The following is a 20,017-nucleotide window of genomic DNA, read 5'->3' as shown; positions in this document are numbered from 1 at the left end:
TAGAACATAAAGAGTGAGAGGAGATTTGATAGAGGTATATAGAATTATGAGGGGTACAGATAGGGTAAATGTAAAAAGGCTTTTTCCACTGAGGTTGGGTGGGACAACAACCAGAGGTCATGGATTAAGAGTGAAAGGTGTGAAGTTTAAGGGGGACATGAAAAGAAACTGCTTCACTCAGAGGGTCATGAGAGTGTGGAATGAGCAGCCAGTACAAAAGGTGCATGCAAGCTTGATTTCAACGTTTAAGAGAAGTTTGGATAGGTACATAGATGGGAGGGGTATGGAGGGCTATGGCCCAGGTGCAGGTTGATGGGAGTAGGCAGTTTAAATGGTTTTGGCATTGACTAGATGGGCCAAAGGGCCTCTTTCTGTGGTGTACTTCTCTATGACTATGAATCCTTAAACACAGCCCAGTCCACTGACTCAAAGCAATCCTGTAGCCACTCCTTTGCCTTCCACTACCATCTCTTTAATGTCCCAGTCCCTGGAGCTTCGCCCTTTTACCTCTGCCTGTATTCAGGTTTGAGGAGGGTAGCTAAGTGATCAGATTTCCTGAAATTTGTGGATTTGTGTGTCAAAGTCCACTGGCATTTTGGCTTGTTAATAACTCCAGGCCTGAGGCTGGTAGTGGTAGAGATATGTGGAATGAGAAGAATCAGATAGCCCTTGATCCTTTCCGGTGACCCTGGGTAACCTTGTGTGTCCCATGCCAGCTTAACAGAGAAATGCCGATGTAGACATATAGGAACACTCACAAAATGCTGGATGAACTCTGCAAGTCAGGCAGCATCTATGGAAGTTAATAAACAGTCAATGTTTCAAGCTGAGACCCTTCATCAGGACTGGAAAAGAAGGGAAAAGATGCCATAATAACAAGGTGGGGGGGGGGTTGGGAGGGGAAGGAGAACAAGCTAGAAGGTGATAGGTGAAGCCGGGTGGGTGGAAAAGGTAAAAGGCTGGAGAAGAAGGAATCTGATAGAAGAGAAGAGTGGACCATGGGAGAAAAGGTAAGAGGCCTCATAGGAACAATAGTGGATCTGTGTGATCATGGGGAAGATAAACAACGGTAACAAAGATGAAGATTTTGGATTTCTATATTAAATATTATTTCTATATTAAAAGTCCAGATACATAGTGAAAGTTCTTGATCATCATCAATTTCACTGAAATACTCCACTTTTTTCAATGTTATAAATTATATAAATTATAAAGCAAAGGTATCTCCAAAATATTTTTGATGCTCAAATATTCTTGGCTTTGCTTATATTTTTGATCCACTCGGTACTTTTTCTGACATCTGAATAAACCCCATATCTGTTGTCCTCTCCACAGCCATCTCCCCACGATACCGTCCCTACCAGGAACCAGCGGTGTTTCTCTCTGTCCATAGCCACCATAGGACCCCCAGAATCTCCCTGACAAGCATCACTTCCACCTGCAAGATGAGCAAGATGAGGTTAAAAAACAAGGTGGCTTGACTTTCATTGAGCATGCTTAGATTTCGTTAGCCATTGGTTATGTTTCTTCTGGAGCTAAAGGGACAAACCTGATAGGGAAAGACCACCACCACAAAAAGTGCAGTGAGCAAGTGTATAAGAATAGGACTGGGGCAGGAGACACAAGGAAAGGGAGAATTTGTATCAGAATAGGACTGGGGCAGGAGACTCAGGGAAAAGGGAGAATTCGATCAGAATAGAACCAGTGCAGTAAACTTGAGCAACAGGGTGAATTTGTATCAGAACAAAACTGGGGCAGGAGACTCAGGGAAAGGGAGAATTTATAGACAATAGACAATAGTGCAGAAGTAGACCATTCGGCCTTTCGAGCCTGCACCGGCATTTTGAGATCATGGCTGATCAATTACTATCAATACCCGGTTCCTGCCTTGTCCCCATATCCCTTGATTCCCCTATCCATAAGATACCTATCTAGCTCCTTCTTGAAGCATCCAGAGAATTGGCCTCCACTGCCTTCTGAGGCAGTGCATTCCAGAACCCCACAACTCTCTGGGAGAAGAAGTTTTTCCTTAACTCTGTCCTAAATGTCCCCTTATTCTCAAACCATGCCCTCTGGTACTGGGCTCTCCCAGCATCGGGAACATATTTCCTGCCTCTATCTTGTCCAATCCCTTAATAATCTTATATGTTGCAATCAGATCCCCTCTCAATCTTCTTAATTCCAGAGTGTACAAGCCCAGTCTCTCGAACCTCTCTGCGTAAGATGGTCCGGACATCCCAGGAATTAACCTCATGAATCTATGCTGCACTTCCTCTACAGCCAGGATATCCTTCCTTAACCCTGGAGACCAAAACTGTACACAATACTCCAGGTGTGGTCTCACCAGGGCCTTGTACAAATGCAAAAGGATTTCCTTGCTCTTGTACGCAATTCCCTTTGTAATAAAGGCCAACATTCCATTAACCTTCTTCACTGCCTGCTGCACTTGCTCATTCACCTTCAGTGATTGATGAACAAGGACTCCTAGATCTCTTTGTATTTCTCCCTTATCTAACTCTACACTGTTCAGATAATAATCTGCCTTCCTGTTCTTACTCCCAAAGTGGATAACCTCACACTTATTCACATTAAACGTCAACTGCCAAGTATCTGCCCACTCACTCAGCCTATCCAAGTCACCCTGAATTCTCCTAACATCCTCATCACATGTCACACTGCCACCCAGCTTAGTATCATCAGCAAACTTGCTGATGTTATTCTCAATGCCTTCATCTAAATCGTTGATGTAAATCGTAAACAGCTGTGGTCCCAATACCGAGCCCTGTGGCACCCCACTAGTCACCACCTGCCATTCCGAGAAACACCCATTCACCGCTACCCTTTGCTTTCTATCTGCCAACCAGTTTTCTATCCATGTCAATATCTTCCCCCCAATGCCATGAGCTCTGAATTTGTATCAGAATAGAACTGGGGCAGGAGACACAAGGAAAGGGAGAAATGGGAGTAACACAAAAAATACTGGAGGAACTCTGCAGGTAAAACAGCATTAATGGAGAGGAATAATGTTTCAGGCTGAGACCCTTCATCAGGACTGGGCTCAAAATGGTGACTGTTTATTCATTTCCACAGATGCTGCCTGACCTGCCGATTTCCTCTAGCATTTTGTGTGCGCTGCTCTGGATTTGCAGCATTCTTTGTGCTGAGGAGAATTTGTAGATGTTCCGATTGGTCTTTGAAATGAGAACATTAATAAGTGATATATTTAAGGTTTTCAAGTTCCTTAAAGTTGTGAAGCGGTGAGGTGGGGATAAGCTCCCACTGTAGCAAGGATGTGGCGGTGGAATGAACCCAAGTGCTGAACATGGGCATGGAGGCCGAGGAGGGAGACGCTGCCATCGTAGCGAGCGTGGGAAGGGTTCCAAGGGGGGTTTTACCCAGAGTCTTGGTCTTGGTAGATAATTCAGGAACAAGGCTAGACTTAGAACTGATAGTCCTAAACACCATGGAGTGAGGTTACTCATACACGAGTCAACCAACAAACTGGCACCTTTTAGTAGTGGTCACAGGGTTCTTATACTACTCTGGTTGATGGAATGCAGGTGTTGGTAATTATTGGAACCTGGGAATAGATTGGGAACTAAACAAGGTGTTCAAGGCCCAATTCCTGAGTAAGACAGCCAGGTGCTAGGAGGGACCATGACACCCACTCCCTATTAAATGCTGCCAAAGACATGTGTCTCAAACAGCCTCTTACAACCAAGTCCAATTTATGTGTGGCTTAGCTACTAAGCCCGTTGGAACTGTTTCTTCTGATAGGAGAAGGGGCAAAGGCAGTTTAGTGGCACTTTAAAACCTGTTACTTCGGACAGATGTGGCTCATCAGCTGTGACTGGCAGTTCATCTAGGAGAAGGAAAACTCTGATCTCAGAGCTCCGCTGCCTTGTGGCTATATGCACTCGTGGGAAAGGCTTCGGGAGTAAACTCTGAGGAAATATCTGGAGCTGAAGTCCTTAAGGCAGTCCTACACTGGGTTCAATGCTGACTGGCAACTCCTGAGATGCTGCTGGTGCCAAACGGTATTGGTCTCTGATATTCCTTTTGAGAAGGGGAGCCTGCGTGGACAACAGCTTGCTCTCTATCTTGCATTGCCTTAGCTTGCATATCACGTAGACAGCTGGGATGCAACATTGATGGTCGGCCCTAACCAACAGAGAGCCTTACAGTTTGCAAATGATTAGAAATTTGATATAGATTGTGATAAATACATACTCCAGCATAGATAGTAATCAAAGAGCTCAATTGAAGTTCATAGAGAACAAACTAAAAGGAGAATATATGAGAAATATCATCCAGACCAGGTGATCTCTCCCTGGTGGGAGTTAATCCCATCAATCATTTGAAAACAGGTTTGAATCGGTACTGGAGAACGAGGAATTTTTAAGGGTACATTTGGAAGGTGGTGGAGTGGACGTGGCAGACCTTTCCGCATACAGGAGTGAGATAAGACATTCTGGGGTCCTGCACAGACATAATACCTCCTTTCACTGCTTCATCATTACCATTGTCATAACACAATCATATACTGGACTTAAGGAACCAGTTATTATCTCAGATATTAGAGAAGGTTGTTCTGAGAATTTTATCTGAATAACGGAGGAGGTACTGGGACCAGATATTTGAGAGACTGTGATGAATGGACTGGTAAGGAGTGAAATAGTTTACTGCTGTATCTACATGACAGGAAGATGAATGCTGTTAACTAAATTGTGAACACATTCAGCTGCTCTAACTACTGTGCTTAGGCATGTAATCTAATGTGATCAGACTAGAATGTGACCATTACCTTGCTTGAGTCCGGCACAGATCATATCGTTTGTGACTTTTCTCCCAAGCTGAGAATAAACATTCTTGCAATGGTTATGGTCCACGATCGGAATCTCAATCTAAACAACAAAGCAAAGGTCAGTTTTGTGTTAAACACTGAAAGTAAATGAGATGTCTTCCATAAATATTCACTGCTAAGTCTATTCTGCCTTCTGCTCGACTAGAATAATTTTGAAGGTGCATTAAACACCTGTATAGTGGGTTAGTCAGAATTACAATCAGGTTTAATATCACCAGCCTATATTGTGAAATATGTTGTTTTGTGGCAGCAGTACGAGGGGTGATTAATAAATTTGTGGCCTAAGGTCGAAGGAGTCAATTTTAGAAACCTAGCACATTTATTTTTCAACATAGTAGTCCCTTCCTACATTTACACACTTAGTCCAACGGTCGTGGAGCATACGGATCCCTTCTTTGTAGAAGTTGACATCTTGAACCTCCAGAAAGTGGCCTAAGTTTGTGGCCTAAGGTAGAAGATGACTTATACAGCTCTCGTTACATGCACGTGCAGTTCAACTCTTTGAGTGATGATGCAGAAAGTTTGGTTAATAACTCCACTCCTTCTACCTTAGGCCACAAACTTATCAATCACCCCTGATGTGCAGCACTTTTTGGCGGTCCAAGATGCCAACTTCTACAAAGAAGGGATCCATATGCTCCATGACTACTGGACTAAGTGTGTAAATGTAGAACACTTTGTTGAAAAATAAATGTACTAAGTTTTCTAAAATCGACTCCTTCTACCCTAGGCCATGAATTTATCAATCACCCTTCGTACATTGCATATATGTATTATGGATATCCAGAGACTGGATATATGAGTATTTGGATAGACATGGACTGATTAGAGACAGTCACCATGGCTTTGTGCATAAGTTTTGTGCATAAGTTACCAGGAAAGTTGATGACAGACAGACAGACATACTTTATTGATCCCGAGGGAAATTGGGTTTCATTACAGTCGCACCAACCAAGAATAGTGTAGAAATATAGCAATACAAAACCATAAATAATTAAATAATAATAAGTTAATCATGCCAAGTGGAAATAAGTCCAGGACCAGCCTATTGGCTCAGGGTGTATGACACTCTGAGGGAGGAGTTGTAAAGTTTGATGGCCACAGGCAGGAATGACTTCCTATGACGCTCAGTGTTACATCTCGGTGGAATGAGTCTCTGGCTGAGTGTATTCCTGTGCCTAACCAGTACATTACGGAGTGGATGAGAGTCATTGTCCAAAATGGCATGCAACTTGGACAGCATCTTCTTTTCAGACACCACCATCAGAGAGTCCAGTTCCACCCCAACAACATCACTGGCCTTACAAATGAGTTTGTTGATTCTGTTGGTGTATGCTACCCTCAGCCTGCTGCCCCAGCACACAACAGCAAACATGATAGCACTGGCCACCACAGCCTCATAGAACATCCTCAGCATCATCCGGCAGATGTTAAAGGACCTCGGTCTCCTCAGGAAATAGAGACGGTTCTGACCCTTCTTGTAGACAGCCTCAGTGTTCTTTGACCAGTCCAGTTTATTGTCAATTCGTATCACCAGGAATTTGTAATCCTCCACACTGACCCCTTGGATGGAAACAGGGGTCACCGGTGCCTTAGCCCTCCTCAGGTTCACCACCAGCTCCTTAGTCTTTTTCACATTAAGCTGCAGATGATTCTGCTCACACATGTGACAAAGTTCCCCACCGTAGCCCTGTACTCAGCCTCATCCCCCTTGCTGATGCATCCAACCATGGCAGAGTCATCAGAAAACTTCTGAAAATGGCTAGACTCTGTGCAGTAGTTGAAGTCCGAGGTGTAGATGTTGAAGAGAAAGGGAGACAGGACAGTCCTCTGTGGAGCCCCAGTTCTGCTGACCACTCTGACTTTAGCAAGTCCCTGGTCAGACTCCACTTGGAGTACTATGCTCCGTTCTGGTCGCCTCACTACAGGAAGGGTGTGGAACTATATAAAGGGTGCAGGGAGATTTACAAGGATGTTGCCTCAACTGGGGAGCATGCCTAATGAGAATAGCTTGAGTGAACTCGGCCTTTTCTCCTTGGAGTGAAGGAAAATGAGAGGTGACCTGATAGAGGTGTATAAGATGATGAGAGGCATTGATTGCATGGATAGTTGGACGCTTTTTCTCAGGGCTGAAATGGTTGCCATAAGAGGACACAGGTTTAAGGTGCTGGGGAGTAGGTACAGAGATGTCAGGGGTAAGTTTTTTATTCAGAGAGTGGTAAGTGTGTGGAATGGGCTGCTGGCAACAGTGGTGGAGGTGGATATGATAGGGTCTTTTAAGAGACCTTTGGATAGGTACATGGTGCTTAGAAAGATGAGGGATATAAGTAAGCCTAGGTAATTTCTAAAGTAAGTACACATTTGGCACAGCATTGTGGGCCAAAGGGCTTGTATTGTGCTGTAGGTTTTAAATGTTTTATGTTCTATGATCTGGATGATAATATGGTTAACTGGATCACCAATTTCGTGGATGACAAAGATTGGGGGCGTAGTGGGCAGCAAGGAAGGCTGGCAGGATCTAGACCAGCTTGAAAATGGGCTGAAAAATGGCAGATAGAATTTAATGCAGACACATGTGAGGTGTTGCACTTTGGTAGAACCAGCCAGGGTGGGTCTTACACAGTGAATGATAGGGCACTGAGGAGTGCTGTAGAACAAAGGGATCTGGAAATACAGGTCCATAATTCATTGAAAGTGGCATCACAGGTAGATAGGGTTGTAAAGAAATCTTTTGACATATTGGCCTTCATAAATCGAAGTACTGAGTACAGGAGATGGGCTGTTATGTTGACATTATAGAACATGTTGGTGAGGCCTAATTCGGAGTATTGTGTGCAGTGTTGGTCACCTATCTACAGGAAAGACCTGAGCTACATCATCATTGATGTAACCTGGGGTTATCGGGTGTTTCAGGTCTTTCAACATCAATCATTCTCACCCAGGTGACCCAGTCAGGGTTGCTCAGGCCCTGGCTTGTGTCCCAGAATTATTGGTCCATGGGTCACACTTTTGATGCATAGCCATCTGGAGGCTCATTCAGCAGCCTCTGTGATTGTCCTGATGGCTCTCTTTTCTTTGCAGTCCCTGTAATGCCAAGGAGAGAGTAGCTTTTGCACAGCTAGCAGCTAGAAAAACCTCTACAGCCCACCTCTATAGGCTCACATCGTGTCCTCCACCCATGTCTGGTGCTGCTCTACCAGCTCCTGGTATTTTGTTTTCTTACGCTCAAATGCCTCCTCAATTGGGTCTTCTCAAGGAACTGTGAGCTCTACTATGATACCTGTTTTGAGGTTTCTGACAGAAGGACCATGTCAGGCCTCAGGAATGATGATGTGATGAAGTCAGGGAACCTTAATTGCTTACCAATATCGACTTTCAGTTGCCAGTCAGACACTATGGTGAGAAAACCTGCTGGTAATGTGAGCTGAGGCTGTGGTTGGTCTAAGGCTTTGATAGAGTCTGTGGGATTTCTGGGCCTTCTATTGTTAACAGATGAGGAGGTACTTTTTGCCACTGTCTTCAGCACCTGTCATAGTGCCAATGGTAGCAGCCTTCTCCCAGGACTTCTGGGCAGCTGCTGTAGATATGTTCAGGACATTCTGCAGTGGGAGGGTGAACAGCCAATGGTCATGGTGCACATAGGTACCAACGATATAGGTAAAAATCTGGATGAGGTCCTACAAGGTGAATTTAGGTAGTTAGGAGATAAACTAAAAAGTAGGAACACAAAGGTAATAATCTCAGGATTACTACCAGTGCCACGTGCTAGTCAGAGTAGAAATAGGAGGATATTTCAGATGAATACATGGCTTGAAAAATGGTGCAAGGGGGAGATATTCAAATTTCTGGGGCATTGGAACCAGTTCTGGGGAAGGTGGGACCGATACAAACAGGAAGGTCTGCACCTGGGCTGGACTGGAACCAATGTCCGAGGGGGAGCATTTGCTACTGCTGTTCAGGAAGATTTAAACTAATGTGGCAGGGGGATGGGAACAAGTGCAGAGAGATAGAGAGGTGTAAAATGAGGGTAGAAGCAAAAGGTAGTAAGGTGAAAAGTAAAAGTGGCAGGCAAGCAAATCCAGGGCAAAAATCAAAAAGGACCACTTTTCAACATAATTGTATAAAGGCTAAGAGTGTTGTAAAAACAAGCCTGAAGGCTTTGTGTGTCAATGCGAGGAGCATTCGTAACAAGGTGGATGAATTGAACGTGCAGATAGTTATTAATGAATATGATATAGTCGGGATCACACAGACATGGCTCCAGGGTGACCAAGGATGAGAGCTCAACATCCAGGGGTATTCAATATTCAGGAGGGATAGACAGGAAAGAGAAGGAGGTGGGGTAGCATTGCTGGTTAGGGAGGAGATTAATGCAGTAGAAAGGAAGAACATTAGCCTGGAGGATGTGGAATCGATATGGGTAGAGCTGTATAACACTAAGGGGCAGAAAATGCTGGTGCAAATTGTGTACAGGCCACCTAACAGTAGTAGTGAGGTTGGGGATGGCATTAAACAGGAAATTAGAAATGCGTGCAATAAAGGAACAGTAGTTATAATGGGTGACTTCAATCTACATATAGACTGGGTGAACCAAATTGGTAAGGGTGCTGAGGAAGAGGATTTCTTGGAATGTATGCGGGATGGTTTTCTGAACCAACATGCTGAGGAACCAACTAGAGAGCAGGCCATTCTAGATTGGGTATTGAGCAATGAGGAAGGGTTAGTTAGTAATCTTGTTGTGCGAGGCCCCTTGGGTAAGAGTGACCATAATATGGTGGAATTCTTCATTAAGATGGAGAGTGACATAGTTAATTCAGAAACAAAGGTTCTGAACTCAAAGAAGGGTAACTTTGAAGGTATGAGATGTGAATTAGCTAAGATAGACTGGCAAATGATACTTAAAGGGTTGACGGTGGATATGCAATGGCAAGCATTTAAAGAACGCATGGATGAACTACAACAATTGTTCATCCCAGTTTGGCAAAAGAATAAACCAAGGAAGATAGTGCACCCGTGGCTGACAAGGGAAATTAGGGATAGTATCAATTCTAAGGAAGAAACATACAAATTAGCCAGAAAAAGTGGCACACCTGAGGACTGGGAGAAATTCAGAGTCCAGCAGAGGAAGACAAAGGGCTTAATTAGGAAAGGAAAAAAAGATTATGAGAGAAAGCTGGCAGGGAACATAAAAACTGACTGTAAAAGCTTTTATAGATATGTGAAAAGAAAAAAGATTGGTTAAGACAAATATAGGTCCCTTATAGTCAGAAACAGGTGAATTGATCATGGGGAACAAGGACATGGCAGACCAATTGAATAACTACTTTGGTTCTGTCTTCACTAAGGAGGACATAAATAATCTTTCAGAAATAGTAGGGGACCGAGGGTCTAGTGAGATGGAGGAACAGAGGGAAATACATGTTAGTAGGGAAGTGGTGTTAGGTAAATTGAAGGGATTAAAGTCAGATAAATCCCTAGGGCCAGATGGTCTGCATCCCAGAGTGCTTAAGGAAGTAGCCCAAGAAATAATGGATGCATTAGTGATAATTTTTCAAACCTCCTTAGATTCTGGATTAGTTCCTGAGGAATGGAGTGTGGCTAATGTAACCCCACTTTTTAAAAAAGGAGGGAGAGAGAAACCGGGGAATTATAGACCGGTTAGTCTGACATCGGTGGTGGGAAAAATGCTAGAGTCGGTTATCAAAGATGAGATAACAGCACATTTGGAAAGTGGTGAAATCATCGGACAAAGTCAGCATGGATTTGTGAAAGGAAAGTCATGTCTGACGAATCTTATAGAATTTTTTGAGGATGTAACTAGTAGAGTGGATAGGGGAGAGCCAGTGGATGTGGTATATTTGGATTTTCAAAAGGCTTTTGACAAGATCCCACACAGGAGATTAGTGTGCAAACTTAAAGCACACAGTATTGGGGGTATGGTATTGATGTGGATAGAGAATTGGTTGGCAAATAGGAAGCAAAGAGTGGGAATAAATGAGACCTTTTCAGATTGGCAGGCGGTGACTAGTGGGGTACCGCAAGGCTCAGTGCCGGGACCTCAGTTGTTTACAATGTATATTAATGATTTAGACGAGGGAATTAAACGCAGCATCTCCAAGTTTGCGGATGACACGAAGCTGGGCAGCGGTGTTAGCTGTGAGGAGGATGCTAAGAGGATGCAGGGTGACTTGGATAGGTTAGGTGAGTGGGCAAATTCATGGCAGATGTAATTTAATGTGGATAAATGTGAGGTTATCCACTTTGGTTGCAAGAACAGGAAAACAGATTATTATCTGAACGGTGGCCAATTTGGAAAAGGGGAGGTGCAACAAGACCTGGGTGTCATTGTACACCAGTCATTGAAGGTGGGCATGCAGGTACAGCAGGCCGTGAAAAAGGCAAATGGTATGTTGGCATTGATAGCAAAAGGATTTGAGTACAGGAGCAGGGAGGTTCTACTGCAGTTGTACAAGGCCTTGGTGAGACCACAGCTAGAGTATTGTGTGTAGTTTTGGTCCCCTAATCTGAGGAAAGACATTCTTGCCATAGAAAGAGTACAAAGAAGGTTCACCAGATTGATTCCTGGGATGGTAGGACTTACATATGAAGAAAGACTGGATCGACTAGGCTTATACTCACTGGAATTTAGAAGATTGAGGGGGGATCTTATTGAAACGTATGAAATTTTAAAGGGATTGGACAGGTTAGATGCAGGAAAATTGTTTCCGATGTTGGGGGAGTTCAGAATGATGGGTCACAGTTTAAGGATAAAGGAGAAGCCTTTTAGGACCGAGATGAGGAAAAACTTCTTCACACAGAGAGTGGTGAATCTGTGGAATTCTCTGCCACAGGAAACATTTGAGGCCAGTCCATTGGCTATATTTAAGAGGGAATTAGATATGGCCCTTGAGGTTAAAGGGATCAGGGGGTATAGAGAGAAAGCAGGTATAGGGTTCTGAGTTGGATGATCAGCCATAATCAGGCTCAAAGGGCCGAATGGCCTACTCCTGCACCTATTTTCTATGTTTCTGTTCCAGAGTCCTTCTGCTAGATCAGAGAGGATATAATGGTGCCTCAATTTTGCCCCAAGCAAAACGGTTTGCTGGACGAGGAAGGACGCTGTACACAGTCTCGATCATTAACTTGATGTGCTGGGGTCCTGTCTGCCAGATGGTGACTTGGAGATCTTCTGTTTCAGTGCACCCTCCCACTGTCCAAGCTATCTGCTGCCCCAGCCTGGTGGGCCCTTTTGAAGCAGTTTAAAGAGAAGCTGCCCAGCCCTGACTGACCCAGATGTCACTGCCCCTACCAGATCTCTGTGCCTCAGGCATGAACTCAGTCATCTCCACTGTGTCTTGGCCTTCCATTTCCTATCTGCCCAGACCTCAAAGCCTGCTGACGAGACTTGGGGGTTGCTGGACTCTCTATACAGTAGCAATTCTCTTGTATGGAAAACCATGAACTCCTGGTTCAAGCTAAATAAGGGAAGCTGCAGTTTATTCATCATCCTATACATGTAAATAAGATTGAAAGTGTAAAAGAAAATATATATGGATGTTGCTGGGACTGGGGGACCTGAGTTATAAGATTGAATTGGTTAGGATTTTATTCCTTGCAATGTAGAGGATTGAAGGGAGATTTGATAGAGGTATACAAAATTATTAGTATAGATGGGGTAAATGAAAGCAGGCTTTTTCCACTGAAGTTGTGCAGGGCTACAACGAGAGATCATGGGTAAGGGTGAAAGGTGAAACTTTTATGGGGAACATGAGGAAAACTTCTTCATTCAGAGATTTGAGAGTATGGAATGAGCTATGTGTGCAAGTGGTGCATGTGAGCTCGATTTCAACGTTTATGTAAATGGATGGTAGTGGTATGGAGGGCTACGGTATAGTGCAGGTCGAGGGAAATCAGCAGTTTTAATGGTTCAGCGTGGACAAGATTGGCCAAAAGGCCTCCTTTTGTGCCATATTTTCCTATGACTCTATAAAATAGTGTGGCATGTGGCCAAGAGGTAAGCCATCAGTCTAGTGATCTGAAGGTCACCAGTTTGAGCCTCGCTGAGGCAGCGTGTTGTGTCCTTGCACAAGGCACTTAACCACACATTGCACTGCAACGACACTGATGTCAAATTGTATGGGTCCTTCTCTTGGACAACATCAAAGGCATGGAGAGGGGAGACTTGCAGCATGGGCAACTGCAGGGCTTACATACAACCCTGCCCAGGCCTCAGTATCATCGAAAATCGATGGACAGCTGAAGAAGAATAAAATAAATAAAATAAGTTGTGTAAAAAGAGTAAAAGAAAAGGTGAGGTAGTGTTCAAAGTACATTCAGATATCTGATGGTAGAGGGTAACAAGCTGTTCCTGAACCCTGCACCTTCTTCTTGATGGTAGCAACAAGAAGAGGACATGTCCTAGATGATGAGGGTTCATTATGACGGATGCCACCTTTTGGAGACATCACCTTTTAAAGGTGTTCTTAATTCTAGAGAGGCTAGTGCTCATGATGGAGCTGGCTGAGTTTACAACTTTCTGCAGCTTTTTAAAATCCTGTGCAGTGACCCCTCCGGTTTATGCAATCAGTTAGAATGCTCTCCATGGTACATTTGTAGAAATTTCCAAGTCTTTGGTGTTATACAAAGCCTTCTCAAACTCCCAATGAAATACAGCCGCTCTTGTAGCTTCTTTGCAATTGGATCAATATGTTGTGCCCAGATAGATCTTCAGAGATGTTATACCCAGGAACTTGCAACTGCTCTCCATTGCTGATCCCTCTTCCTGAAGTCCACAATCAATTCCTTGGTCTTGAGAGTAAAGGCACATGGGATCCAAGACATGTTGATTAATTGGATTAATGAAAAGGTACTAAGGGTGCAGTGGACAGTTGTTAAGTCTGTGACTGTTGAAGTACCACAGGGATTGGTGTTTGGACCTCTGCTATTTGTGGTATATAGTAATAACTTGGATTTAAATACAGGAAGTATGATTCTTAAATATGCACAACTTGAAACTTGGTGCTATTGTGGAGAGCAAATAAGTTTCTCTAAAGCTGCAGGAAAATATAAATCAGATGGAAAGTTGGGCAGAGTGATGGAGATGGAATTCCCAACAACTGCAAAGTGTTGCATTGGGAAGTCAAATAGGGATAGGACATATGCTGTAACTGGTGTGAGCTGAGGAATATGAATAGTAGGGTGCTAAGAGAACTAGGGGTGTGTCCATAGTTCCCTAAAGGTGGCAAGACATGTACATAGGGTGGTGAAGGGGGCATATGGCAAGCTTGTCATCATTGGCTGACTAAAACAGAATTTGAGTTGGGAATATTGTGTTGCAGTTATACAAAACACTTATTGGGTGCAATTCTGATTGTCACACTACTGGAAAGTACAAACAGTCAAAGTAATTTTATTATTAATGTACAAATATATCACCATATACAACCCTGATTCATTTTCTTGTGGGTATTCATAGTAAATAAAAACAAAAAAATTTAAAAAAGAGTCCTTGGAGGTAAGTCCATAGGTTGTGGAGTCAGTTCAGTGATGGGGCAGATGAAATTGGGTGAAATTATCTCCTTTGATTCAGGAGCAAGATGATTGAGGTGCAATAACTGTTCCTGAACCTGGTGGTGTGGGTCCTGAGACTCCTGTACCTTCTTCCTGATGGCAGTAGTGAGAAGAGAGCATGACTTGGGTGGTGAAGGTCCTCAATGATGGATGATGCTTTCCTGTGACAGAGCTCATGTAGATGTGCTCAGTGGTGGAAAGTGTGGGGAAAGATGTGGTTGCACTATAGACAGTGCAAGAGGAGGTTCACCAGGATGGAGGTTAATAATGAAAAGAGATTGGGTAAGCTGGAGCAAAGGAGACTGGGGGTGACCTCAAAGTCAAAATTAAGTTTATTGTCAGATGTGTGCATTGAAAACAGAGACAAAACATTCACAATCAAAGCATAAGTTATATAAATTATAATATAAATTATACAAAAGCAAAAGGGACATCAATAGTTAGGCAACTGGGTCATGAATGACTTGGGCCAAAGGGTCCACTTCCACGCTGTAGGACTCTATGATATTACAGAGGCAAAAACCGTCCAGTGAAATGAGGCAAAGAATAGTGAGAAACTGGTCACAGTATGAGGAGGAGATTGCAACAGAACAGTGGAATGAAAATACTTTGGTGAAATTATGAGTAAAAGATAAATGGCATTAAATTATACACATTTGAAATTATTACTGATATAAAGTTCAAACAGATTTGTGAAATGGCTGGCTGTTCAGATATGAGATTATTATAAGTGGTCACTGAGTTAGAGATAGAACTATAATAGGCGACTGCTATACAAGTTCTGAATTTAAAAAAATTACGATTGGAAGAAATGGCCAACCCATGACTGCAATCCTGTAGAGTAACGTCATTGGGAGAAATGTACATAATTCACAACCACCAACACTAAGTTGGGGTTTCGCTTTGAGATGCTGGTTTGACATGATGACTTTGTTACGTAAAGACTTTTAGCACGGTTTTGTGTTTAGGTTTTGGAGTTCAATAAAATGTGTTATGGGTTCCATTAAACATGAAGCACCTCACTTTGTTTTATTTGCAAAAACCTATATTGGTGATCCCGATGCTCCAGGATGATTCTGGAGTTATTGAATATATTGGCTTCGAAACTGCTGGAGTTTCGGGAGCAAAATGCCGCTGCTGCATTTGTACAAGCTGAGGCCCAGCTTGCTCTGTGAGACAACACCAAATTCTACTCTGTGGCAGTGTAGCTCGGAAACTCCATGGCTGCGAGAGTGGTGAGTCTGCTTGTACACGATAAATACCGATCGCTGAAAACTCACCTCTTACAGACTTTTGGACTGTCAGAGTCTGAGTGTGCCAGACAGTTGCACCCCTTACCCAGTCTCAGTGATACTAAGCCTTTGGCGCTAATGGACCATATGCAGTCTCACCTGGGAAATCACTATCCGTGTTTTATTTTCAAATAACACTTCATGCTGAAAATGCATGATCAAATTCGTATGGCCCTTGCTATTGAATTGAATTGACTTTACTTCTTATATCCTTCACACATGAGTAGTAAAAATCTATATGTTACGTCTTCATCTAAATGTGCAATGTGTGATTTATAGTAATGCACCCATGAAGGATTATATGGAGCTTGCTAAAATGGCTGAAAGTCAACACTCAGCCAGACTGCGGTACATAATCCCTCCTCCTTTCTCTACTTCAATCAGTGCACTCAGCAAGGCCCCCAACATAAGGATGCCTGTGGCTGCAAAACAGATGATGCTGCGCCTGTCTTTTCCATGTTTGCTTTGGTATGAATGCAAAGAAGTGCTGACTGCCTTCCAACTTTGACAGTGCCAGCACATCAAGACATCAGAGGTCTGTGAACACCACGAGTAACAGCTGCCAGAGTCGTCTACTGTTCATTACAGACACTCTTTCAAAAATACTTTGTCCTGGCCATAGTGGCTAGACTTCTGCTTGGTACAGATTGCCTATGTGCCCAAGGACTGCTATTCAGTCTTAAGAACTGCTGGCTTGAGGATGTCAAGGAATATGGATCGTTACCCCGCTCCCTCAGTAAGTTCCCCACAATAACTCTGTCAAGCAAGCGCACTACCAATTTACTACTGAGTTTACTCAGCTGCTCGGTGAATTCCCAAACCTCATCAAGCACACATTTTCCACTAGTCACAAAACAAGAGGTTGAGCACCACATTCCTACACCTGGCCTGCCAATCTTCGTGCACACATATCGACTGGACCCAGAAAAGGTGGCAACTGCTAAGGCTGAGTTTGCTATCATGGAAATACTTGGCATTTTACACAGGTTGAATACCCCCCTTGGCTTTCCCCTCCATATGGTCCCCAAGTCCAATGCTGGTTGTTGCCCATATGGTGATTGCTGCACCTTAATGAGTCCACCACCCCTGATCATTACACGGTCCCACACATCCAGAAAGTAATTTTTTTCCAAAATTGATCTAGTTAGGGGCTGTGTGCTTGGAGGACATTCCCAAAAACAGCTGAGATAACTCCGTTTTGACCCATTCAGCATTTGGGATTGATTAGTAAGAGCCAATTATAGGAAAGTAGAGGCAAGTACAGAAGCTGTTGTCTGAATGGACAGAGTCAGAGTGGTGATTTTAAGGATTCAGCTCTTCAAGGCTTCAGCAAAGAGTGGCTTCACTCTGAGTAAGTTATATCTGCTCAGCTAGGGCAGTAGGGATGATAGGCAGGATAGTGAAATGCTCCTGTTGCAGGATGTGGTTAGACGGGGAGGCCTCCAGTGAAACACATCTAGCAGCAGTTTCTAACAAACCATGTTGAGGAGTTTGATCTGGAACTGGATGAACTCTTGATCATTTGAGAAGTTGAAGGGGTGATTAATAGGACACACAGAAAGGTAGTTACAAGGTGCAGGACAGGACAGGAAACTGGGTGACAGTCAGGAAGGGAAAGCAGCCAGTCCAGAGTACCCCTGCAGCTATCCCCCTCAACAACAGGTATATCACTTTGGCTAAGGTTTGGGGGGATGATCCAACAGAGGAAGATCACAGTGGTCAGGTCTCTGGTACCAAGTCAGCCTCTGTGACTCAGAAGAGAAGGGCGGGGGGGGGGGGGGGGGTGAGAAGAGGCATGCTGTGTTAATAGAGGATTCATTAGTTAGGGGGATGGACAGGAGGTTCTGTGGATGAGAACAAGATTCCCAGATGGTACGTTGCCTGCTGGATACCAGGGTCTGTGATATATCAGTATTCTTAAGTGGAAGGATGAACAGCCAGAAGTTGTGGCTCATGTAGGTACCAATGACATGAGTAGAATGAGTGACGAGGTTCTGCAAAGGAAATTAAAGGGCAGGACCTCCGGTGGTTGCACGGGGATGGGAACCTGGGTGCCACAACAGTTAGTGGAGAGGCTGTGGAGAAAGATGTTGGTAAGATATCAGAAAAAGTTAGGAGTCGAAAGGTTAATCATGGTGTGACTAGTTTCTGGAGCTGCCCACATCACAGTGTAGGAAGGACTGAAGGAAAAGTCGGATAATAGTGTTGAAGATGAGGTAGCTGGTTTATAAACAGAGAAAATTTGTAGTGAGGAGAGGCTGTTGATAGGGCAAAATTGCAGTTAACAGGATGAGTTGTGATGTAGAAGGTGGACAAAATAGAAAAGTGTAAATACAGGTCTGAAGGTGTTGTATCGGAATGCGCACAGTATACAGAAATAAGGTAGGTGAACTTGCAGCACAGTTTCCGATTGGCAGGTATGATATTGTAGGCCTCACTAAATCATGCCTGAAAGATTCAGGCTAGGAACTTAATGTCCAAGGATGCATATTATATCAAAAGGATAGACAGGAAGGCAGAGGGAGCAGTGTTGCTCTGTTGGTAAAAAATTAAACCAAATTATTAGAGAGTGGTTGGAAGGGTTGGAAGGTGTTGAATCATTGTAGATAGATCTAAGGAACTGCAAGGATAAAAAGATCCTGATGGGCGTTGTATACAGATCTAAAACAATTGTAAGGATATGGTCTACAAATTACAATGGGAGATAGAAAATGTATGCCAAAAGGCATAGGGAGATTGGGAAAATCTGGTTGGTGCTGGATTACGTGGGGGGGGGGGATTCTAGAGTGCCTGAAAGTTGTTTTTTTAAAGCAGTTGGTGGTGGAGCCCACTAGGGGATCAACTATTCTGGATTGGGTATAGTGCAATGAACCAGAATTGTTTAGAGAGCTTAAGGTAAAAGAACCCTGAGGGGAAAATGATTCATAATGTGCTCAAATTCACCCTGAAATTTGAGAAGCAAAAGTCAGATGTATTAGTATTACATTGGAGTAAAGGGAATTGCAGAGGCATGAGAGAGGCCAGAATTGATTGGAAAAGAACACTGGCATGGATGACAGCAGAACAGCAATGGCTGGACTTTCTGGAAGCAATTCAGAGAGCAAAAGATTCATATATCCCAAAGAGAAAAGAAGTATTCTAAAGGCAAGATGACACAACTATGGCTAATAAGAGAAGTCAAAGACAAAATAAAAGCCAAAGAGAGGGCATATAATACAGCAAACAATAGAGGGAAGGTAGAGGATTGGGAAGCTTTTAAAAACCACCAGAAGGCAACTAAAAGGGTCATTAAGAAAGTAAAGATGGAATACAAATATAAACTAGCAAATAATATTGAAGAGGATACCAAAAGTTTCTAATATAAAAGAGAGGCAAGAGTGGATATCAGACCACTGTAAAACGATGCAGGAGAGGTAGTAAAGGGGGACAATGAAATAGCAGATGAACTGAATAAGTATTTTGCATTAGTCTTCATTGTGGAAGACACTAGCAGTATGATGAAAGTTCAGGGGGCATGAAGAGTGTGAGGTTACTATAGATAAAGCAAGGGGGGTGGTTGTATATGACGATGAGAGGCATTGATTGTGTGGATAGCCTTTTCCCAGGGCTGAAATAGCTAACACGAGGGGCATAGTTTTAAGGTGATTGGAAGTAGGCACAAGAGGGATGTCAGAGGTTTTTCACATGGAGTCTAATGTGCCTGTAGATTTCTATATTCTATGTTCTATATTGTTGGGAAACAGAAAGGTTTGAAGGTAGGCAGTCACTTGGACCAGATGACGTGCACCCCAGAGTTCTAGAGGAGATGACTGAAGGGATCGTGAAGGCATTAGTAATGATCTTTATAGATTCTGGAATTGTTCCAGAAGACTGGAAAATTGCAAATGTCACACCATTCTTCAAGAAGGGAGAGGCTAAAGAAAGGAAACTATAGGCCAGTTTGTCTGACCTCAGTGGTTGAGAAGATGTTGGAGTCAATTATTAAAGATGAGATTGCAGGGTACTTGGAGGCACATGGTGAAATAAACCATAGTCAGCATGGTTTCCTCAAGGAAAACTCTTGTCTGACAAATCTGTTGGAACTCTTTGAAAAAGTATCAAGCAGGAAAGACAAAGGAAAATCAGTTGATGTTGTGTACTTGGATTTTCAGAAGGCCTACGACAAGGTGCCACACATAAAGCTACTTAACAACATGGATAAAACAGCAGGCAAAAAGGAGGAACATTGGGAGCCTTTTCTGTTGACTGCTGGTACTAGTTGTGTTCCATCGGGGTCTGTGTTGGGACCAAA

At 43.4% G+C, this 20,017-nt stretch overlaps 1 protein-coding gene across 4 annotated transcripts in view; it reads right to left on the bottom strand.

Moving 5' to 3' along the window:
* Positions 1–1,080: 1,080 nt before the first annotated feature.
* Positions 1,081–20,017, bottom strand: part of masp1 (MBL associated serine protease 1) — a 404,010-nt gene continuing 385,073 nt past the window's right edge. For 2 of the 4 annotated variants that reach the window (XM_059990887.1, XM_059990894.1), the window contains exons 14-15: positions 4,805–4,904; positions 1,082–1,438 (exon numbers count right to left, since the gene is read on the bottom strand). In XM_059990887.1, the coding sequence (XP_059846870.1) occupies positions 1,245–1,438; positions 4,805–4,904 (294 nt within the window). In that variant the 3' untranslated portion in view covers positions 1,082–1,244. Of the gene's footprint in view, positions 1,439–4,804; positions 4,905–20,017 lie in introns of those variants that run through there. The other 2 variants (XM_059990882.1, XM_059990901.1) reach the window with 2 other exon arrangements.

The sequence above is a fragment of the Hypanus sabinus genome, chromosome 2 (genome assembly GCF_030144855.1).
Source record: "Hypanus sabinus isolate sHypSab1 chromosome 2, sHypSab1.hap1, whole genome shotgun sequence".
Taxonomy (NCBI): domain Eukaryota; kingdom Metazoa; phylum Chordata; class Chondrichthyes; order Myliobatiformes; family Dasyatidae; genus Hypanus; species Hypanus sabinus.
This window is presented reverse-complemented; position numbering and strand designations above follow the sequence as displayed.